Raw genomic sequence first — 22,059 nt, forward strand, 5'->3', positions numbered from 1 at the left:
TCGGCAGCGGAAAGGAGCGGAGGCTGTGGCGTCCAGAAGGGGCTTGAACTCTGAGGGGCGGGCTGGGCCTTCGCCAATGGGCTGAGGGAATCGAGAAGGAGGCGGGGCTTCTCCCGGCCAATAGGTGGACGCGCTCTCGTTGCCGCTCTATGACGCTCCGCCCCGACTCGCTGGTCCCAGAAGGCGTCGGGTTTCCCAAGATGGCGGCCGACGTGTCCGTTACTCACCGGCCCCCGCTGAGTCCGGAGGCTGGGGCCGAGGTTGAAGCCGACGATGCCGCGGAGCGCCGAGCGCCCGAAGAAGAACTGCCGCCGCTAGATCCAGAGGAGATCAGGAAACGCTTGGAACACACCGAGCGCCAGTTCCGTAACCGCCGCAAGATACTGATCCGGGGCCTCCCGGGGGACGTGACCAACCAGGTATGGGGGGGCGGTGTGGGAGCGTGGCGGGGAAATACCACCGTACGCGTGCGCGGGGGGAACCGAGCAACACCAACGCTGGCGTGCGCTGGGGGGAACGTCGGCGGGAGAATCCAAGCGCGGGATCCACGCGGGTTTGGGAGAGACCAAGAGCGGGTTGTGGGGGGAGGGTATGGAGGGAGAAACCAACTTTGGGCTGAGGGAGGATGTTGCTAGGGGCGACCACAGGCTTGGACAAGATCAAGTGATTGAAGTGGGCGGGGAATGAAAGGGGGCGGGCAGCTTTGGGGGATTGTGAATGGGCAGCTAGAGTGAGAGTGTGGAAAAAGGGATGCCAGTTGCTCTCTGCTCTGATTGTGTTTTTCCTCATTCTCCTCTACCATGAGGTGGTGGGACCTCATAGCCAGCAGTTTCAGAATTGTTTAGGGTATGCCTTTCTTTCTTAGTACGCATTTATTAATGTCTCTTAGAGATCTGGCAGCTGTAGCAGTTCCTGGGGTCTTTCTTCCCTCAAAGCCCCAGGATTAATTTGGAAAAGTGGCGTCTTCTGCCTCCAGCCCACAGACCTGAAGGAAACGAGGGGCGAGTGTTCTGTGGAGCGGCTCCTTGGCTGAGCTGGCCAGGGGTGCCCTTCTCTTGGGGCCTATGGAGGTAGCACAGGGCTTTCTCGTGCTCTTTGGACCCAAGGAGATCACATCTGGTGTGCCCTGCCCGCGGTGGTGCAATAGATTCTTTCTTCCTGTTACTGAGAATTCCTGCTCTCTGGCCTCCCAGCATACCTGCTACTGGCTCACCCTGCCTGTAGGTGGGCACATGGCTAGTGGGGTCCCCGGAGTGTGGGGACAAGCATGACTTGGGATCAGACCTGCGGCAGGCACCACTAAGCATGTTTTCTAGAGCTGGCCCTCCTCTTAGCACCTGCCATCTCTCAGCTGGGAACATGCAGTCTCTCCTGCTGGGTGTACAGTGTGTCTGGCACAAGCAGGCCCCAGAGCCTCGCCTCTGCAGCTGGCTTGCAAGAAGGCGGCCCTGTCAGCAGGAGGGAATTGGGAGGCATATGAAGCTACAAAATGTGGCTTAAAGTATACAAGGTCCCCAGTCAGGTATCCCTGGGTGGCATTCCTGCTGTGGCCATGACCAACCCCAAGACCTTCGACAAGTTCCTTCACTTCTCTGAGCCTCACTTTCCTCGTCTGCAAAATGAGTTTGTTAATAACCTAACTTGTAATGTTGCAAACAGCCTGTCTTGCCAATCTAGGCTCAGAAATGTTAAACAACTTCCCTAAGGGTATATGGCATAGGTGGGACTTGAACTCACCTACCTGGCTCTCTAAGAGCATGTTGTGTTGGTTAAGAGCAAAGGGTCTGCAGTTAGATTCTGAATCCCAGCACTGCCAGGTATGGCCTCAGTGGCCTTGGCAAGTAACTGCTCTGAGTTTCAGTTTCCTCCATTGTAAAATGGGGGATGTAATGGTTCTACCTTAATAGCTGCTCCACATGAAGGTGGCACTGGATTGCTCTGTTAAGCCCCTGGTGACTCTCTGTCCTTTGGCTTCTTTCTCCACAGGAAGTGCACGACCTGCTTAGCGACTATGAGCTCAAGTACTGTTTTGTGGACAAATACAAAGGGACAGGTTTGTGGGGTTGTGGGGTGGGCTAGTGGCAAGGGGTGACAGTCCCTGAAGCCAGGAGCGTTCTGGTCCAGTGTCTCCTCTCCTGAATTTTGGGCCCAGCGTTGCTCCCTAGGCCAGCACAGGACAGACGGTTGCCCCAATCTGTCCCTCATCTTGGGTGCTCATCATGGGGAGCCTTGATGTTCCCCCTCCAGGCTGCTTAGCCAGGTACCTGATCACTGGGCTCCCCTGCTGCCCACGACACCCCTCCCAGTAAGCCAGTCACCCAGGCCTGTCTAGTCTTCTTCAAGCTCTCCAGAACAATTGGTGGCCCTTCATCTCTGCCCAAATGGCCTCTCTGCCTCCATGATTTCATGCACCTGTTTGCCCTTCCCCCAGGCAGCCAGGGCTGGTCAAATTTGATCAATCTGATTGCAAATCTGATCAAACCTGATCCTAAACTAACCCTGATCGATGTGCTCATTCAAAAGCTGTTTGAGGCTCTCCTGACACTATTTTGCAAGGATGTACCCCAGCCTTACCTCAAGCACCCATAAGCTTCCAGGCTATTCCCTGTGACGCTGTTCTTAGCTGTCTCCTCTTCCATCTAGGTAGCAGCAGGCAGCTCTTTACTGTGCCCTCAGTGCCCTCTCCCCATCATAGCATTGACCACCCTGGTTGGTCATTGCTGGCTCACTCACCTGGCCTCCTGCACTCAGTGGTCAGCTTCATAAGAACAGAGACAGATCTTGTCAGCCCTGGCCGCCCCCCACTGGTGTGGGAGACCCTTGGTGGGTGTCTTTGCCCTCCAGGCATTGTGCTGGGTATTCAGCCTCCCAGGGCGTTTGTTTACAGTCTGTCACATTGCTGAGAAGGAAGTGAGGACAGGTGACCCCTGGAAACCTATCTGGTGGGCTAAGGTAGTGGCTAAGCTCTTGGACCCTTGAGGCAAATGGATCTGGGTTTGAGTGGTCTGTCCTCACTCTTTGGCCATAGGCGAGTGATTCGCCCTTCCTGAGCCTCAGTTTTCTCAAATTGGGCGTGACCGGCTTGGGTGGGTCACATTAAGATATCTAAAAAAGGCTGGGGGTGCCTGGCACATAGTAGGTGCTTAGTAAATATTGATGGGGCAATGAGACAACTGTTTACTGAGCACCTCGTATGCATATATGCCAGGTATTGAGGATCCAGAGGTTAAGAGACTCATAACGTCTTTCAATAAATACTGAATGCCAATATGTGCGGGGCCATGAGGACACAACTGTGGGCCAGAGACAGTCTAGTCTGGGGAGGAGGATGTTATTCAAACAACTGCAGACATGAAGGTGCAGTGGTCATGGGACCAGAAGCTACAGAGCTGGGCCCTGAAACAGGAGCAGTCAGGGCAGGCTTTGTGAGGATGAAATGATTTTTGCAGTCAGATTAAAGGGGGGGTGGTGTTAACTGGGTAAAGGGGGGTGGGGGCCAGTATTCCACGTTTGGGGAAAAGCAGGTGCAAAGGCCTGAGGGGAGTTGTGCCCATCATGGTCCAGGAAGTAGCAGTAGGAGATGGGAGAGGAGGTCAACAAGGCCACAGGGCCAGGCCACAAAGGCTCCCCTGGCCCCAGCATTGAGAAGCCCCTGGACAAGGGCGTGGCACAATCCAATTCTCATTTTGAAAAACTCCCTGTTGCTGTTGGGTAGACAGCAAACCAGGAGTGGCAGTGGGACCGAGGCTGAGGCAGGGGCTTGGATATGAGGTGTTAGTGACCTGGAAAGGCAATGAGGAAGAGTGGGGCTCTGTAGTCCGCCTGGATTCAAGTCTAGGTTTCTCCCCTTGGGCAGGGAGATGCTGTTTTAGATCCATTTCCTTGCTGACACAATGGTCGTTATGAGGAGTAAGTTATTCCCATTTGAAAGATGGGGAAACAGACCCCAAAACCACGCGGGCTAGAGTTGAAACCCAGGCTCCAGTGACCACATGCTTAACCACTGCCCTATATGTCCCGCAAGTTGTGCATGTGGTTCCTATATATTACCAAGCCCGGTGCACAGTAGGTGAGAGGGCAGGTGAGCTCACGAGTAGGGGAGGGGAGTGCTACTATGGGTTGCAAGCAGGGGTAGGGGTAAGGGCAGGGAGCAGGCTTCCTGGAGGTAGGAGGCACCCATGCAAGGCTGGCAACTATCCAGTTGGCTGCGGCCTGAGATGTCCTGATTGGTCAGTATTCTGAGGTCACGTGGTTTAGAGGGAAGTAGGGGTAGGCGGCTGTGGGGCGGAGGGGCAGGCCCTCAGGGCCACTACTGACCTACACCCCCTCCTGCTGCAGCCTTCGTGACCCTGCTGAACGGGGAGCAGGCTGAGGCCGCCATCAGCACCTTTCACCAGAGCCACCTGCGGGAGCGCGAGCTGTCGGTGCAGCTGCAACCCACAGATGCCCTGCTCTGCGTGGCCAACCTGCCCCCCAGCCTCACGCAGCAGCAGTTCGAGGAGCTGGTACGGCCCTTCGGCAGCCTGGAGCGCTGCTTCCTGGTCTACAGTGAGCGCACTGGCCACTCCAAGGGTTATGGCTTCGCTGAGTACATGAAGAAGGACTCAGCTGCCCGCGCCAAGTCGGACCTCTTGGGCAAGCCCCTGGGCCAACGTACCCTGTATGTGCACTGGACAGATGCGGGGCAGCTGACGCCCGCCCTGCTCCACTCCCGCTGCCTCTGTGTCGACCGTCTGCCGCCCGGCTTCAGTGATGTGGACGCCCTGTGCCAGGCGCTGTCGGCTGTCCACACACCCACCTTCTGCCAGGTGAGCCTGTGCCTGGAGTGGGGCATTGGGGAGCTGATGCCAGGCCCAGTGCACCTGGGAGGGGTCCTTTGACGTCACCTGCCTTCTCTAGTCGCCTGGGTCCCTTTTCAGTAAAGCCTTTGACGATACCACTTTGGGGTTCTTGTTAGAGAGGCCATGTGGTATAGTGGGTGACAGCTCACTAGGAGCCAGATAATAGGGATTCAAATCCCTGCACTCCCTCTAGCGACTGGCTTAACCTTGCTGGCCGTGGTCGCCCCCTGTGAGGTGCAGGTGAGGCTGCTTTTGTGAAAGTTGGGCGCGAGGCTTGTTTAGCCCTCATCCACTTTCACTGCTGCACTCTTCAGATGTTTGTGGAGCATCTACTGGGTCTCAGGCCCCAGGCCCAGCTTTAAGGAGGCTGCTCTGGAGAAGTCCAGTCTGTTTAAGCCTTGAGGTCAGGACGCATACTTGACCAGGTCCCAGCCCTGCTCTGTGACCCCGGGCCAGTCACTTGCTATCTGGGCCTCAGTTTCCTTCATAAAAAGCAATTTGATACTCATGAGTTGGGTAACAAAATAATCCCGGGTTCATCCAAGTCCCATTTGTCAGGCATGTCCGTACCTGTGCCCAGCCCCATGACAGGCGCAGTGCAGGGAGAATAGGCCAAGCCCAGCCCTTGGCGAGTCCCAGATGACCCCCAAGGTGGACATTCCTTCAGCACGCACTGGGTTCTGAACACATTATTGCAATCCCTTCATCCTGTAACAGCCCAGAGAGGCAGGTATTATCCCCATTTTCAGGTGGGGACACTAAGGCACAGAGGGGTCAAGTGACATGCCCCGGGTCATACAGTCAGGGAGTGGCAGAGCCAGGCTGGTTCCAAAGCCACAGGCCAGCCTGGAGGAAGCTGGGACCTGGCTCAGAAAGGACAGTCCTGGGTTCTGACCCCAGTTCTGTGGCCTTGAGTGGGGCCCGCTCCTCTTGTGTAAATGGGTGTTAGCACCTAGGGAATCAGGCAACTGTAGGACACTCGCCCCTTGCTCCCACAGTAGTCATTCATGTTCTTGCACCTACTTCATGCACCAGGCCCTGGGCGGAGCTCAGGACACAGATGAATTCGCTTGGTCCCCACATCCCCTTGAGGTGACTGAGGATGGTAGGGCCACGACCAACTAAAAGTTCTCTCTCTGAGCCTCAGGTTCCCCATTTGGAAATGGGGTTAGCATTGGTTTGTGAATGGCTGCCTGTTCATTCCTCCTCTTAAGTTAGGTGTCCTGGTTGAATGGAGGCCGGGTTCCAAAGTCAGGCAGGTTGAGGTTTGAGCCTCAGTTCCCCTATTTAGAAGCCATGTGGCCTTGGCTGCCCTTTGACCTCTGAACTCTCTCTCTTCATCGGTAAGATGGATGTGATTGTGAGAAGATACGCATCTGGGCCTTGATACGGGGCCTGGCCAGAGGTGGGCTGATGGCCAGAGCCTGCCTTGCCTGGGCACTCAGAGCAGGTGTTGGCCCTGGCCGACAGCCTCCTCGAGCTGCTGTTCCTGGAGTGGGACCCTCCCCTTTCCCTGTTGAGCATCTGATTGAATCCCCACAACCACCCTGTGAGTTGGGTCGTTGCTGCCCAAACCGAGGGCCAGGGATGGGCATATATAGGGACGTGCCCAGGCCAGCCAGCCACTTAGATGTAGGCTGGGAGTCAAGGTCACGTAGCTGACTCGGGGGCCATGCTCTTAACTGGGTGCCCCTGCCTCTCAAGACAGCCGGATGCCAAGCTGAGAGTTTGCGCTGTCCTCTGGGGGCGGGGCTTTATTTTTCCACATCAAGATGAGACTGCTAAGGAGATCCCATAGCAACCCACTTTAGTGCACTTTGCCATTTATTTACAGGCCAATTTACATATCATAATTATTTCATTGCAAAGTTGCTTAAAAAACTTGAATGCTGTAGACATGTATAAAGTAGGTTTCACAAGACCTTGTGTGTTACAAAAAGCCTTTTCTGTTTGTTTAATTTTTTGAATGAGCAGTCCAATCCCATTTGGAAATTCACGATCCAGGGTAAAGGCTCCCTCCCGGCCCCTCAGCGCTTTTTCTTGAAGTCCCTGCTCACTCTTGTTTGTTGTATTCATATATATGTTCCTGCGTTCCTCTTTTTTTTTTTTTTTTTTAATTTTATTGGGGAATATTGGAGAACAGTGTGTTTCTCCAGGGCCCGTCAGCTCCAAGTCGTTGTCCTTCAATCTAGTTGTGGAGGGCGCAGCTCACTGGCCCATGTGGGAATCGAACTGGCAACCCTCGTACTGTAACCAACTGAGCCATCCGGCCAACCTGCACTCCTCATTTCTTGACTCAGTTAATGCCGTGCCTGCGTTGATTTGGGTTTTTCCACTTACTTTGTTTTGGGCATCTTTCCTTGTTCAGACATGAGAGCTTTTTTGTTCTTTCTGCGGCTGCACCATATTCTGTTTTATGGCCTCTGTGCTATTCCCTCCCACTGGACATGGTGTTGGTCTCACACCGTACCACAACTGGCCGTACATCACTTGGAACCCAGAGGAACGGCATTGGTTCTCGGGACAGCTATCGTCACGCCAAGGTGGCCCATCCCACTAAGGGAAGCAGCCTCCCCGTATTTGATGCCAGCTCCAGCTCTGTGGCCTGGGCAAGGGACTGCCCCTCTCTAAGCCTCAGTTTCCTTATCTGCAAAGTGGGCGTGCTAACAGTGCCTGCATCTGGACTCAGTGAAGGGCCCAGCTGGGCGTTTTCACAGTATCTGCGTACCCTGGGACAGTCCCCACTGACAATTCCAGTACCCATAGTGCCCTGAAAACCAAGAGGTCTGTTTGCTGAGTTGGTGGCAGACTCACCTGGCAGCGAAGAACTGATGTGGAGCCGTCTGTGACCTTTCTCTTTGTATCTTGCTGCAGAGCCATTTGTGTGTTTGATTTTCAGGGAGCCCCGGAGCCCACTGAGGGCGACTGCTATGTAATATGCAGTATGTGTGTCATTCTCCCTTTCTCATCTCCAAAAAATTCTCAGTCCTGGAACACATCTGGCCCCAGGGTCTGGAGGAGGAGCTTTGGACCTAAAGTACCAAGTGACTGCTGTCAGGGCAGGTGAAGAGGCCTCTCTGGCCTGCCTATGACCACGCCTCTGTTCCGATGGCTCACTGGCTGTGTGACCTTTCACCACCAGCCTCCAGCCTGAGCTCAGAGGCCATGTGCCTCACCTCTCAGCCCTGGCTGCAGTGCCCTCCACCTGAGACTCCTGATTTCGTGGCCTCCCAAGCCACCCACCTATTTTCTGACCAGCCCTCCTCCCACCTCTGCAACCTGAGCTCGCCACTCCCATCTTGGGGCCTTGGCTGAGCCAAAGTGTTGGCAAGAGGCCCAAGGGAGTTGACCACTGTGAGGCAGGGCCCAGCTCTGCCCTCCCACTTGCTGTGTGACCTTGAATATGCTGACCTCTGAGCCTCAGTTGCCCTCTAGAAAGTAGGTAGGATGCAGCCTCCCAGGGCCGTTGAGAAGATTCAGTGAACTAATGCAGGAATGGGGGCCAGAACAGTATCCCCATTGGCCCAGTGTCTACCCTCTCGGGGGGGTCGCTGTCACAATCAGGATCTGCGTCTGTTCACTGTTCTCATTCTGTGTGAGAGTAGTCACTGCCCCCGGGCCCTCACCTCTGCCTCCCCACCCCCCAGCTGGCTTACGGCCAGGACGGGCAGCTGAAGGGCTTCGCTGTGCTGGAGTACGAGACGGCCGAGATGGCTGAAGAGGCACAGCAGCGGGCAGACGGCCTGGCCCTGGGCGGTAGCCACCTGCGTGTCTCCTTCTGCGCCCCAGGGCCCCCGGGTCGTAGCATGCTGGCTGCGCTCATCGCCGCCCAGGCCACGGTGAGTGTGCGCACTGCGGGTCCGGGGGGTGGAGCAGGGGGCCAGACCCTCCTCCCTCAAGAAATCAAGGCCCCTGGTGGACACCAGCTGGACTCGGGGGCCAACAGGGAGCGACAAGGCCCCCCCTCTGGCCAGGCAGGGCTCTGAAGTGCCCTCTGTTTCTCCCCTCAGGCCCTCAATCGGGGCAAAGGCCTCCTGCCTGAACCCAACATCCTGCAGCTGCTCAACAACCTGGGGCCCTCTGCTTCTCTACAGCTTTTGCTCAACCCCCTGCTCCACAGCAACGTGGGGGGCAAGCAGGGTAAGGTGGGTCAGGTGGGTGGCAGGCAGGGTCCCCAGCCTCTCAGAACCGGGCACCTCCCTGGGACCGTGGTCCCATCTGAGCTCCCAGTGATACGAGCCCCATGAGCAGGAGCTGGGATGAGACTGGAGGTCACCTGTGAGGGGTCGCAGGTGGGAGCCTTGCGGCCTGCAAAGAGGCAGGGTGGTAGAAAGAAGGGCTGTCCTTCCCCAGAGCAGACTTTCCCTTCCTGGGTCATTCCTTTGGGCGAGTAATTTACCTTCTCCAAGCTTCAGGCCCAGGACTGTGTTTAATGGAGGGGGGGGGGTTTCTATCCAGGGACCAACACCCATCTCCTGGTCTTTCCCCAGGTCTCCTGGGTGCCCCCCCGGCCATGCCACTGCTCACTGGGCCTGCCCTGTCCACGGCTCTACTGCAGCTGGCCCTGCAGACCCAGGGTCAGAAGGTAACGCAGCGGTGGGCCCAGGCTCCCTCCTCACCCACATGTGCTCCCACAGCCCCTTGCGGTTTCAGACACTATTTGCACCTGCCAATGGCTCGCCCTCACTGGGGTTGTGGGCTGTCTGGCTGTGTCCCTGGGGCTCAGTATGGGTCCTGGCCTGTCACAGGTGATCAGGACTCAGCAAGTGACTCATTCTGGGGAAGAAAGTCCTGGCCCCACAGGGGAACAGAGGGGCCTCTCACCCCCACTCCCGCAGTACATATACAGAGACATACAAAAATAGACATAGACACACCCACATACACCAATGCACATACATGGAGACATGCATACAGACAAAAAATAGTGCAAGTGCACACAAACATGTGCCACCCTATCTGGTTTGATTCCATGGGCCAAGTCAGTGACATGCTTCTGTCTGATGATAACTGTCAGAATGGAGGTTGTGGGCTCGGCCCCTTATGTGGCTAAGTGTGACTGTTTCTGTGATAATCAGCAAGGCGGCTGGTGTGGGATGGTGGGTACCTAAGAAGGACTCACTGGTGTATTTCTTAGGTGACTGACAGTGTGGGGTGACAGGCTGTGATACACTGAGACCCGTGTTCCCTGGGTCTCCCCAAGGCCTTGGGTGGGCCCTGGCGTACGGGAGGCCCTGGGTTACCATTGGCTGGCCAAATGTGTGATGGCTGGGGTGTCGCAGACACTGGGGGACACTGCATGTCTGCCTGTGATGGGCCATGGGACTGGAATCTGGGTGTGCTGGCAGGTGTGACTGCCAAGATCTTGGGTCACATCTGTCTACTGCCCAGGCCACACTGCCCTCATCTCCAGCTGACTATGCTCTGTCCTCAGAAGCCTGGGATCCTGGGAGACTCTCCCCTCGGCACCCTCCAGCCTGGGGCCCAGCCAGCTAACCCCCTCCTTGGGGAGCTATCTGCAGGTAACACAGATCCTGCCCCTTCATCGTCTCTCTGGGCCCATCCTGCTTCGTCTTTCCTCACTGGGTGTGGTAAATTTCCAGGTGTGTGGCCTTGGGCAACCTCTCTGGGTCTGAGTGTCCTCATCTGTCAGTGGGGCTCCCACTTCCTAGCATGTCCATGAGCATTCTGGGAGTTGATGCACTTAGGAGGCTCTGCTCAATGCCCAGCACACAGTTGTCCCTCGGCTACTGACCCTGGTCCAAGCAGAGGCTCTAGAACCCTAGGAGGAAGGGTCTTCTTGTATGGCTGTGTGGCTGACATCCTCTTTCTCTCTGTAGGGGGGGGCCTGCCCCCGGAGCTGCCACCTCGGCGAGGGAAGCCACCACCCCTGCTGCCGCCACTGCTTGGCCCCTCTGGGAGTGACCGGGAAACCATGGGCCTGGGTCCCCCAGCAGCCCAGCTCACTCCACCCCCTTCCTCTGTGGGGCTCCTAGGCACTGGCCTCAGAGGCCTCCAGAAAGACAGTGGGCCTCTGCCAACACCCTCCGGGGTAAGGCGCCATCCTGCACCCAGCACAATTCCAGCCTCCTGCCCTGTGATGTTCCCCCTGCCAGGGGCCCTTGCAAACCCAGCCCTCCCGCCACAGGTCTCACTGCTGGGGGAGCCCCCCAAGGACTTCCGGATCCCCCTGAACCCCTACCTGAACCTACACAGCCTGCTCCCAGCCAGCAACCTGGCGGGTAAGGAGGCCCGGGGCTGGGGAGGCGCTGGGAGAAGCCGCCGCCCAGCTGAGGGCCCCCTGCCTAACCCCCCAGCCCCCGGAGGTGGTGGCAGCAGCAAAGCCTTCCAGCTCAAGTCTCGCTTGCTCAGCCCTCTCACCAGTGCCCGCCTGCCCCCCGAACCAGGGCTTCCTGACAGCTATGGCTTCGACTACCCCTCCGTGAGTACCTGCTTGCCCTGTGCTCAGCCCTCCCGAGAGCCGGATGCTGTGGCCCTTTGTGTCCTGGGAGGAAGTCATTCTCCAAACTGATCTTTCTCTTCTACTGATTGTGCCAGGTCAAGCACTAGTGAGACAGCGAGGAATCTGCCGGACACGGTCCCTGCCCTTCAGTTTCTTGTCTCTGTACCTCAGACCTTGCTTCCTGTCTGTCTTTTCCTCCCAGGAGGTCTTAGGCTGCACTTCTGCTTCTCCTTAGAGACGGGGTTCAGCCTCCTATCTGTCTGCCTTTCTCCCCTCTCAGATTCCTGTCTCTGTCCCTAGGAAACTGCTCCTTCTACGATTCCAACCTCTTTCAGGTCAGATGTTACAGACTGGCCACCCGCAGACCACCTGTGTTATATTTGGCCCACACTAAAAAAATAACAAATAAATGCTAACGCCAGCATATAAATACTACAAGCATTCACACAACTCAGATGCCCAGCTTACCTTGAAAACTCCGAACACCCGGCCCCATTGGGGCCACATGCCTTCACAGAAATCTCTGGGTCTGAGGTGCAGCCACCTCCTGGGACAAGACACATCCTGTCTCATTGCCCTACCCTGTATCCTGAGTTTGCCCTCTACTTGAGAGGGAAGACTTTCCTGAGAAGTGCCCGGCTGTGCCGGGGAATTCAGCCGGGAGATGAGGTTGGGGCAGGCCCCAACACACTTCTCCCACTTTCATTCAGGACGTGGGACCTCGGCGGCTCTTCTCCCACCCACGGGAGCCAGCCCTCGGGCCTCATGGACCCAGCCGACACAAAGTAAGAGCCATCCTGTCCATCCCACCTCCTGGGTTTTTGCTGCATAACAAGCAGTGGCTTAGAACAGCAGACATTTTATTTGCACTCCTGCGAGGCGGTGGGTTTGCTCTGTAGTCACCTAGCAGATCAGCTGGGCTCAGCAGTCCACATTGGCCTTAGTTATATATGTAGCAGTCAGTAGGATGGTGAGGGGGCCTCAGCTGGGATGGTTTATCTGTTCCACATGGTGCTCACGCCAGCAGGCCAGCCTGCGCTCATGCACATGGTGGTGGTCCCAGGGTTCCCAGGAGGCAGAAGGGAGGGCAGGCACCTCTGCTTACATCATCATGCTACTGTGCTATTGGCCAAAGCTAGTCACCTGGTAAAGCCCGGAGTCATTTGGGGGGTGGTTCACAAAAGGGGGTGGATACTGTAATAGTCTGCCTCACTCAGCTGGCCCCTTCTCTACAGATGTCCCCCCCACCCAGTGGCTTCGGCGAACGGAGTGCTGGGGGCGGTGGGGGACCCCTCTCTCACTTTTATTCGGGCTCGCCCACTTCCTACTTCACCAGCGGCCTACAGGCTGGCCTCAAGCAGAGCCACCTTAATAAGGTGAGGAGCCTCCCCACCTACGTTCAGTTTCCCAGAAGGCAAGGGGACCCTGTGATCCTTGTTGCTTAGGCTGAGGCCGGGGAGGCGGCAGGGGGTCAGCTTTGCTCAAGGCCGAGCTGAAAACAGGCCATCCACCCCTCCCCTCTGTGTGCCACACCTGGTGCTGCCCAGCCTTCCAGGCCTCCGTTCCCTTCCCCAACATCTCAGGGTGGGTGGTATTAGCCCCAGTTGACAGATGAAAAAACTGAAGCTCAAAGAGAGAAAGTAATCTGCCCCCAGCCTCATGGTTAGTAAGCAGCAAAGGCAGGATTTGAACCAAAACCTTACCTTTGCTCTGGGGGATGTTTCCTTTCCATCCTACCTCTCTCATTTCTCCCAGGCTGTCAGTTCCTCCCCACTGAGCTCTGGAGAAGGGCTCCTGGGCCTCGGCCCTGGGCCCAACGGCCACAGCCACCTGCTGAAGGTACAGGTGGGGGCAGGGACACAGGGCAGGGGAATGGTGGCCCCTGGGTGGCCCCTGACCTGCTGCCCCTTCCTGTCTCCAGACCCCACTGGGTGGCCAGAAACGCAGCTTTGCCCACCTGCTGCCCTCGCCGGAGCCCAGCCCAGAAGGTGGCTACGTGGGCCAGCACTCCCAGGGCCTTGGCGGCCACTATGCAGATTCCTACCTGAAGCGCAAGAGGATTTTCTAAGGGTCCAGTGCCAGAGATGCTCCAGAGCCTGCACCAAATCGCTTTTGGGTTTTCTGGTGTTTTTGTATTTTTTCTTTCTTTTTATTTTTATTTTTTTTCCGGTAATAGAAAAATCTCTGAAAGACTTTGCTGACTGACCCAGCCAGAGCTCAAGGAGTATGGGGGAGTCTGGGGGCCACTCTGCGTCTCTGGCCTGTTCCCGGCATGGAAACCCTGTAGCCTTAAGAGGGAGAGAGCAGGCGGGGGCCCCTCTCTCCCCTTCCCTGTGTTCAACTACATCTGCCTCTCTGGGAGTCCTCTCCTGCCTTGTCACTCCTGTATCTTGGCCTTTTGAGTGCCTTGGAGGTTTTCCTGTCCTCCTGTGAGGATCAGAGACTGTCCCCTTTTTTTAACTTTGACAAATGACTTTGTTTCCTTTTCTAATTTTTATTATTTTTTTAAACAATCCAAGATGACCCCCAGCTCTTAATTCCTGCAAGGTCCAGCATGTCTGGGTCTCCATTCTACACTTTTCGGTTTGAAATGGCTCAGCCCTTTTCTCTCCCATGTCTGCCACAGGCATGTCTCCTGCCCCTGCCTGCCCACTATGACCTGTACTCCAGCTCTCGATCCCATGGTCCCTGCCACAGTTCCCTTGCTTTCTGATGCCTTAAAGCTGGGCCCCAGGCCCGCTGGTCAGAGCCTCTGTGACGCTGAGCTCCAGAAGCTTGACTCAGGACCAAATGGCTCTGGCCTGGGGATTGTGTTGGCAAACCAACCCTACCATCCCTTCTGCCAGGCCTAAACTAAGTGCCGAGACCGGCTTTCTCTGCCAGCTTAAACCAGTCCTGCTGTCCATCTGTGGAAGTAGGGCACTGCGCATCTCACTGAGCCTCTGCTCACTCTCCCCAGGTTGAAAATGAGCTCCGCCTCTGTATCCCCAGGCCAGATCACCTGGAGCAGGCCTCCCTTTGGCCCAAGGGGGAATCCACCTCCATGCAGATAAGCTCTGACCCTGCCCACCAGCAGGACCTGTTGGCCTGAAGTGACCCTGAGCCCTGCCCCTGGCCGGCTGGGCCACCAGCTTCCCTCTCCTCTAGGTGTCCACATACACTTTGGGGGGCGGGGCGGTTTCTCCCCAATCCTCTCACAGACCTTTGCTGAATTAAAATTTGTAAGTAAAATTTTAAAGAAAGAGCTGGCTGTTTTTTGGGATCGTGGGCCTGGGTGGGTGGTCTGGGATTATCTCCACAGGTCTTGGTGTGCCAGAGACTTCACCTTTCCCCACTCCAACAGTCCACGCTTGGATTCACACGCTACAAGCAAGCGGTGCTTTTATGGGGGTGATTATAAACCCTTTGCTGCCTTGTGCGCCACAGCGCATGCCCAGTCTTCGGGTCACGTGATGCCTGTCATGGCTGCCTCCGTGGCTCGGGGTGGTGCGAATGGCGGTTTCTTGCTACGGGTGGCGTGGGGTACCTGGTGGAGCCGACCTGGAGGCTGTTGGGGATCCTGGAAGGCGGCGGCGCCAGCGACAGCCAGAAAATTCAGGGCGACAGGTACCTAGAGCGCCTCGGGATGGGGGCGGCGTTAACCCGTCGAACGCCGGCAGGGCGCGGCGCGGCGCCTCCGCTCACCTAACCGTGTTTTCCAGGCTCGCGCCCGGCGGGGGAGAAAGAAGCCAGCGGCCCCGAGCGGCCCGGGGACGTGTGAGTGGCGGGGGAGGGGGGGGGTCGGAGGGGCGGGGTCCAAGTCCTCCGCTCCTCGTCTCACGAGGTTCCTCTGATCCCCCCCACCTTGCCCTGATGCGTTATCCCTGGGTCCCCCATCTGCTTCGGCTTATTTCACTGTCCGTCAAGCCCAAGCCAGACCTCCTAACCCTAGATTCTGGGCCATCATCCAGTTCGCCGTCCGCGCCCCCGTCTGTCCCCAGGGTGAATGTGGTGTTCGTAGACCGGTCAGGCCAACGGATTCCTGTGAGCGGCAGAGTCGGGGACAATGTTCTCCACCTGGCCCAGCGCCATGGAGTGGACCTGGAAGGTAGAAGTCAGGCCCAGAGAATTTGGGAGGCCCCTATCATTCATTTTTTTTAAAAAGAGAAAAAAGAAAAAAAACACGCACAAATCATACGTCTCTCCGCTGCTTAACCCTCCCATGCCTTTCACCAATCATGGACTAAAATCCAGACTCCTCACCACTGCCTCATCCCCTGGTCAGCTCTTAACTTGCATTCCTTCACCATTTGTTTGAGCATTTACCTGAGGTTACTAAAACTCCTGCTTGTACCGCCCTTTCTCCCTCTAGTCTGTCCACGCTAGCTTTCTTGCTGTTCCTTAAACTGCCAAATTCTTTCCTGCCTCAGGCCTTTGCGTTTGTTACTCCCTGGGTCTGAAGTGAATTCCCACTAGGTCTTCTGGTTTCTTCTCATCCAGCAGTTCTCAATGTAAATGTTATCTTCCTGGCAATCTCATCCCCCTCAGCCAAGCTTAAGTCCCCATGCCTCAGCCTATCATATTAGTGTGTTTTATTGTCCTCATAGCACTTCTCACTGTTTTATATCCTTTGTCATCTGTCCCCAGAAGAGATCAGAAACACTGTTTGCCATGTTCACATGTATGTGTTGCCAGTCATGGTATTTAGATGCAACAGGTATTAAATCAGTATTTGTTGAAGGAAAGATAACAGCAGACATTAAGTGTGTTAACACATTAATTCATTCATTGACGCTTCATGACAAGTTTATGCAGTAGTGGAGATTACCTCATTTTATAGGGAGGAAATTGAGCCCCAGGTTGTGGAGACCTGATCCAAGGTGAAATGACAAAATTAGAGTCAAACCCAGCCTATTTTAGCCACTAATCTGTGCTGCTCGTCTGTGGATATTGAACACCTACTGTGTGCCAGGCAGCAAAATACAAAAATAGAGAAAGCCTGTCATTTCATACCAATTTTAACCTAATAGAGAGTAAATATATAATTATATTATCAGCAACTGAAAAGGATGGCCTGAAAAAGTGTATAGGATTATTTGGTGAATATAATTGGGAGGCTCATTAGAGGGGATGAAGATGGGGATGGTCATGGCAGGCCTACCTTAAATTTTGTTCTGGAACCCAAGCTAGCAATCAGGATGGAGATTGGAATATGAGTTTTAGAGGCAAGTGGCCTGTGGTCAAATTTTGCCTCTTACCGGCTCTGTGACCCTGAGCAAGGTACTTAGCATCTCTGGGCCTCTGTTTCCTCATCTATAAAATGGCCTAACATAGTTCCATTTTGCTGGGTTGTTATGGAGGATTAAACAGACATCGTGCATAGTGCTTAGTGCCTGGCACATGGTTAGTGTGCAGTGACTAGTTGGGACATTTATATTAGATAATCTCAAGGGACGAGGGTGCTAATGATGTGGGAGACAGGGCCGAGGAAGAGAAGCTGGGATCTATTTGGAGTTTCAACGTTAAGTTTCTTCCCAGGGGACAGGAGGTTCTGCTGGGTCAGGAGACTGCCTTGACCCAAGGCCTCAGATGAGGACTCCACCCTCACTGTCTAACATGTCTGGAAGAGAGAGGAGAATTCTGTCCCATCATCCACTTATAACAGGTGTCTCCTCAGCATCTACAACGTGCCAGGCTCAGTGCCGTGTACAGAGAGAGGAGGGCAGGTTGATGGGGGACAGGTAAACCCAGAGATTAAGATGGTAACTTCAGACTGTGAAAAATGCTGTATAGAAATGAATAAGAGTTAACAAGGCAGGGGGAAGGACAAGAAACAGGAGATAGGGAACTTGGAGGATAGTTGAGTCCCCGAAGACAAGGTCTGGCCATGGAAAGAGTAGACAGAAGAGCATTTCGGGCCAAGGGTATATAGCAAGTGCAGAGTTTCTGTCGTGCTGGAGTTGAGCAAGGGGGCTGGTGTGGCTGATGTGGACGGAGTGAGGGAGTGGGAGGATACCAGGGATTTGGATTTTCTGTCTGTGGAAACCTTTTGGAAGGTTTTAGTCCAGGAGGGACATTATCCGCAAGCACTCCAGGAGGGACATTATCCGCAAGCACAGTTCAGTCATCAATCAGAAGGGTGGCAGTGTGTCCAGGAAACCTCCGCTTCTGCATCTTTCAACCTTTATTCCCTGACTCCTTCCCCTGCTGCACTAGGTGCAGAGTGAGCTGGTCCCTCCTTAAGGAACTGGAGGGAAGTGGGAACACATTTGCCAGTCACTGTGACAGAGTCACAGCAAGGGCTCCCTTGGCTGTGAGCCCTTGGGAACCTGCCTGGCCTTTCCCTTCTCAGCTACACTGAAGTCCAGTCCACACCCATTAATGGTTGCATGGACCCAGCATGATGGGGAATCGTTGGGAAATGGGACACCCAGGATATCCCTTTGCAAAACCTATTTGCAGCTCAGGAACAGCTAGCTGAGTAAATGACAGGCTGGAGGGTGCACACAATGGGTGTACAGGCCCGGGAGGGAAAGATGGGGGCACGTGGTGATATAGACTTCTCTGTTATGTCTTTCACCGGATGGCACCAGCATGACCATGCCCCTCACCTACGTTCCCTTCACTTGCTGCCCTTAGGGGCCTGTGAAGCCTCTCTGGCGTGTTCCACCTGCCATGTGTACGTGAGCGAGGACCACCTGGACCTTCTACCACCTCCTGATGAGAGGTGAGCACGACGGCCCCTCCCAGCAGGGTTGGCCATTGAGCCTCTGCATTCCCAGTGTTTAGAGGTCCACTGGGCAGCAGCGGAGGGCAGCCCCAGCTCTTCTCCCCACTCTAGGTGCTGGCAGGGGCATAGCACCCCTGGGTTTGATCAGGCTGCCTCTCCCTGGCCTGAGAGGTGACCAATCCCTGCCCTTCTGGTCCTTCGCCGGCTGTACCAACGTGCCCATAACTAACCGCTGCCCTCCTTGCCCAGGGAGGATGACATGCTGGACATGGCCCCCCTCCTCCAAGAGAACTCCCGGCTGGGCTGCCAGATCATACTGACGCCAGAACTTGAAGGGGCTGAATTCACCCTGCCCAAGATCACCAGGAACTTCTACGTGGACGGCCATGTCCCCAAGCCCCACTGACATGGGCTGCTGGACCATCCCATACACCCATGGCCCCAGGGCCAGAACTGGAGGAACAGCCAAATTGCCAGCCCAGCCCAGCCCAGAGCACGGACAGGCCCGAGAGAGATGTTGGAAGCACCCAGGAGGCCAAATGCTTCAGAGAGATCCCAATGTCCAGGCTCTAGTGGGAACAGGTCCCCGGTTGGGGCGGCCTCCCCAAGCCCCTGCGAATGGGGGTATGGATAGGGGTGGAATCTAATTAGAGTGACAATAAAACAGTCGCACAGAACTGCAGCATCTTGAGTGTCCTGGCCGGGGCTTTCCTCTGGATCTACAGCTGCCTCTTCCAGGCCCTAGCTCTCCCCTCCCACAGCAGTGATGGGGCCAGTGGGGAAACTGAGGCAGAAGACTGGAGGAGAGGGCCTGAGAGCCTGAGGGCCCATGTGCGTCAGCGTGACAAGGCCCCGCCCCTGCAGCCGCGGAGGGATTTGGAGGGGCCCAGGCCGCCCTTGGCCGCCAGGGATGTGCAGGCCACCCTAGCAGAGTCGGAAGGGAGAGGGGCAGTGCCTGGCCTGAGATTGGGAGCTAGGAAGCAGGCACCGGACATCGCCAGCCCTGCCCAGGTAGGACTTACTGCCCACCTCTGCCAGAGCGCAGTATCCCGCAGGTCCCGCCCACCCAGGTGGCGTGCCTCCGTGGGCCGGTAGGGGCGGGGCCAGGCGAGATTAGGAGAGGGGGCTGGGCTGGGGCATGATGGAGGCCGAGCCAGCACCGGCCTTCTCGATGATGCTGCGAGAGCTGCTGGCGCCGTTCTGTCTGGACAACGAACCGCTCCCCGGAACCCCCACCCAGCGGGCGCCAAGGGCCCCAAGATGCCTCACACCCAGTGGCAGGTGCGTTAAGGAGCCGCCCCTTCCCCCATCCTGGCCCAGTGGTCAAGGGGTCATAACCTCTGGTTTCTGAGGTTATTCGGGGGCCACAATGTTAGTTACTGATACTTACAAAGAAGAGGTTCTGGTCCCCAGGGGTACGTGGGGTTATATGTGGTTAGAGGTCATGTGGTTCCCCTTGCCCCATGTCCCCGAGGCCTATGTAGTGCCACCCAGGAAGGGAGTGACCACACACACTACCCCTTGTTCCCAGGTCCTTCTGGCCTGCACACCAGGATTCCATCACTGCCCTGCACTTCCTTCCAGAGATGGAGGGCCTGGCCCAGCCCCCTGCTGGGGACACCCAGGCCCGGGGCCCCTGCTGGGAGCTGAAGGCCCTTGGGATGCTGGGACCTCCACCTCTGGCCAGGGATGCCAGGGCCATGCTGACTCCAGTCAACCAGCAACACAGCCTGGGGCCCCCAGGGACACCCTCAGTCCCTTCAGCCCCACCCCAGAAGAGACCCCGGAAGCAGTTGAACCCACACCGGGGCGCAGAGAAAGTGGACCCCCAGTTCGAGGGGGTGACGCTGAAGTTTCAGATACAGCCGGGTTCCAGCCTACAGATCATACCCAGCTACAGGTAAGGGCTGGCCCTGGTAAGGGCACCCTTGATGCAGTTAATGATAATGGTGGGGCCGGGGCCGGGGTGGGGTGCTTCCAGGCCTGGCTCACACACTCCTACACCAGTCCTGCATTAGAAGTGGCCCAGTCTCTAAGCAAGACTAATGCCAGTCCCTGCCCTGCTGCCATGGCCAGCCACTTCCTGGTCTAGGCCTGGGTCTCCCCTTTATGAGATGGGCCTGACCATACTGACAGCTGCTGCTGTGTTATTTTTTCTAATAATAATAGCTACCATTTGTCAGGAATAACGATAAGAGGTAACAGATGACACTTGATGTATGTGGTCTCACTGAAGCATTGTAAAGCCTGCTTTTACAGACGCAAGAACCTGAGGCACAGAGGGGGAAATCACTTGTCCAGGGTCGCACAACGAAGACTAGGGAGAAATGGGATTTCAACCTGGCAGGCTGGCCCCAAGCTAACTACCTCTTCAGATGATAATCATTGTTATTATTGCTAATGAGGGACCACGCCAGGCCCTTCAGACATCAGATGCCTCCTGATGCCTGGTATCTTGATAGGAAATCTTCATTTTGGGGGGCTGTCTGGGACAGGATAGATTCCCCAATGCTAACATGCTTGTCTGCTCTCTAGCCTGGCCTGCAGCAGCCGCTCTCAGGGTCCCCCTGCAGGCCCCACTGGGGGCCCTGAGGCTAACCTGGGAGGCAGTGAGGCCCTGGGTGAGTCCTGGAGACCTGAAAGCTATAAATATTTGGGGGGACCAACCTCCTGTCCTCCCTGTCTTTCTCCCCATCCTGCTTCCCCATTTAGACCCATCTGAGGAGTTGCAGTACCCCCACCACTCAGCTGAGTCACTCCACCCCCAGTTTCTTCCTCTGCCAAGCTTTGCCATCTGTCTCCCTTCCTAGCTTTCCCTGTCTTAGATCTGGCAACACCTGGGGCTGGCCTAGAGCTGGGTGTGGCCTTCACAGAGATCCCCATGCTCCACCCCACATGGGACTCCTGAGCTCAAACTCTTGGCCTCTGACATCTGCCCTTTGGCCTCTGCCCCTTCAGGGCCCCGGCGCTGTGCTTCCTGTAGGACCCAGAGGACCCCTCTCTGGCGAGATGCCGAAGATGGGACCCCTCTCTGCAATGCCTGTGGTATCAGGTCCGCAGAATGGAGAAGTTGGGGTGGGCATGCAAATCAGCCTGTGCTTAGCCAGCATAGGGTATTGCACCTTTGGGGAAAGTTGTTTTTTTGTGGCAGTTTCTATACCCCTGCTGCATCCTGAATGTTGGTTTCTTGTATTCCCACTCCAGGTATAAGAAATACGGCACCCGGTGCTCCAGCTGCTGGCTGGTACCGAGAAAAAATGTCCAGCCCAAAAGGTTATGTGGCAGATGTGGGGTTTTCCTGGGCCCCCACCAAGGCCCAACTCAGGAAGGGTAAGCCCTTCCTCACCCAGCCCTGCCTGTCCTGACTCAGTTTCTCCAGGGGAAGAACGGGCAGAAGACCTCCTAGGAGGAATGGGAAACGAACTTGGGTCTTGAGGGCTTCGGCCTGCCTGCTCTCTGCCCCCTTCCCATTCATGGTCCCCAGGCAGAAGACCCAGGCCTCAAACCCCAGAGCCCCTTTCTCAGGGGGTCACTGGCCCCTTCCTGGGTCCCTGTTCCAATCAGTCAGGTTTGGCTGAGCTCCCCTCAGAAAATGCTCTCAGCAGTGACATTCATACTGTTACTAGCAGGGACAATAAAGAGCAGAGCTACTCAGAAGGAACGCTGTGACTTGGGAGTCCACCTCTTGTGCCCTCACCTGCCTCTCCCCCAGCCCGGGAACGTGGGGCAGGCATTTTCTCATTGGGGTTCTGAGGGACACACACACATACGGTCATGTACACAGGCACCAGCCCCCGAGAGGGGACTAGCTACATCCACCACAACATGCCACATGGGAACAGCCACCACACACACAGACACCATGTGTAGAAAGACACACACACACACACACAGGACAGACATGCATCAACACACACGAACAGACACATGTGCTGACACATGAGACACACAGACTACACATAAGACTGAAAGACACACGGGTTGACAGACACACATCTACTGATAGACAATAGACACACCTGTCGATAGCCACGACAGATACACAC

General features: G+C 56.0%; 3 protein-coding genes across 7 annotated transcripts; all 3 read left to right on the top strand.

Moving 5' to 3' along the window:
- The first annotated feature begins 26 nt into the window (after positions 1-26).
- Positions 27-14,539, top strand: RAVER1 (ribonucleoprotein, PTB binding 1). 3 transcript variants are annotated; one of them, XM_081077553.1, is made up of 14 exons: positions 27-419; positions 1,987-2,053; positions 4,339-4,808; positions 8,489-8,680; positions 8,852-8,981; positions 9,332-9,426; positions 10,276-10,363; positions 10,682-10,893; positions 10,990-11,083; positions 11,159-11,283; positions 12,015-12,089; positions 12,540-12,680; positions 13,060-13,143; positions 13,226-14,539. In XM_081077553.1, exons 1-14 carry the CDS (start codon positions 150-152, stop codon positions 13,370-13,372), a joined length of 2,190 nt encoding a protein of 729 aa, XP_080933679.1. In that variant the 5' UTR covers positions 27-149; the 3' UTR covers positions 13,373-14,539. The 3 variants fall into 3 exon arrangements, with proteins under 3 accessions (XP_080933679.1, XP_080933678.1, XP_080933680.1); XM_081077552.1 differs by having other exon boundaries at positions 10,990-11,283; XM_081077554.1 differs by lacking the exons at positions 12,015-12,089; positions 12,540-12,680; positions 13,060-13,143; positions 13,226-14,539 and adding an exon at positions 11,400-11,743 and having other exon boundaries at positions 10,990-11,283.
- A 206-nt stretch (positions 14,540-14,745) lies between these two features.
- FDX2 (ferredoxin 2) lies at positions 14,746-18,690 on the top strand (the record flags this gene model as incomplete). Of its 3 annotated transcripts, none has more annotated exons than XM_081076643.1 (5): positions 14,746-14,910; positions 15,006-15,060; positions 15,285-15,391; positions 17,923-18,010; positions 18,263-18,690. In XM_081076643.1, the coding sequence occupies 5 exons, from the start codon at positions 14,757-14,759 to the stop codon at positions 18,417-18,419; spliced, it is 561 nt and encodes a 186-aa protein (XP_080932769.1). In that variant the 3' UTR covers positions 18,420-18,690. The 3 variants fall into 3 exon arrangements, with proteins under 3 accessions (XP_080932769.1, XP_080932767.1, XP_080932768.1); XM_081076641.1 differs by having other exon boundaries at positions 14,757-14,910; positions 15,255-15,391; XM_081076642.1 differs by having other exon boundaries at positions 14,761-14,910; positions 15,236-15,391.
- Positions 18,691-18,841: 151 nt separating this feature from the next.
- On the top strand, positions 18,842-21,672 carry ZGLP1 (zinc finger GATA like protein 1). Its single transcript, XM_081076640.1, has 5 exons — positions 18,842-19,294; positions 19,545-19,913; positions 20,549-20,634; positions 20,972-21,065; positions 21,218-21,672. The coding sequence occupies exons 1-5, from the start codon at positions 19,152-19,154 to the stop codon at positions 21,345-21,347; spliced, it is 822 nt and encodes a 273-aa protein (XP_080932766.1). The 5' UTR covers positions 18,842-19,151; the 3' UTR covers positions 21,348-21,672.
- Positions 21,673-22,059: the final 387 nt, after the last annotated feature.

The sequence above is a fragment of the Rhinolophus hipposideros genome (assembly GCF_964194185.1).
Source record: "Rhinolophus hipposideros genome assembly, chromosome: 16".
Lineage (NCBI taxonomy): Eukaryota > Metazoa > Chordata > Mammalia > Chiroptera > Rhinolophidae > Rhinolophus > Rhinolophus hipposideros.

What these genes read in the sequence shown, in the direction of transcription:
- RAVER1 (XM_081077552.1), top strand. Translation starts at nt 150, where the DNA reads ATGACGCTCCGCCCCGACTCGCTGGTCCCAGAAGGCGTCGGGTTTCCC. An exon ending in CGGGGGACGTGACCAACCAG is followed by an intron (nt 420 to 1,986) that starts GTATGGGGGGGC and finishes CTTTCTCCACAG; the next exon opens with GAAGTGCACGACCTGCTTAG. An exon ending in CAACGTGGGGGGCAAGCAGG is followed by an intron (nt 8,982 to 9,331) that starts GTAAGGTGGGTC and finishes GTCTTTCCCCAG; the next exon opens with GTCTCCTGGGTGCCCCCCCG.
- ZGLP1 (XM_081076640.1), top strand. Translation starts at nt 19,152, where the DNA reads ATGATGGAGGCCGAGCCAGCACCGGCCTTCTCGATGATGCTGCGAGAG. An exon ending in CAGATCATACCCAGCTACAG is followed by an intron (nt 19,914 to 20,548) that starts GTAAGGGCTGGC and finishes TCTGCTCTCTAG; the next exon opens with CCTGGCCTGCAGCAGCCGCT. An exon ending in TGCAATGCCTGTGGTATCAG is followed by an intron (nt 21,066 to 21,217) that starts GTCCGCAGAATG and finishes TTCCCACTCCAG; the next exon opens with GTATAAGAAATACGGCACCC.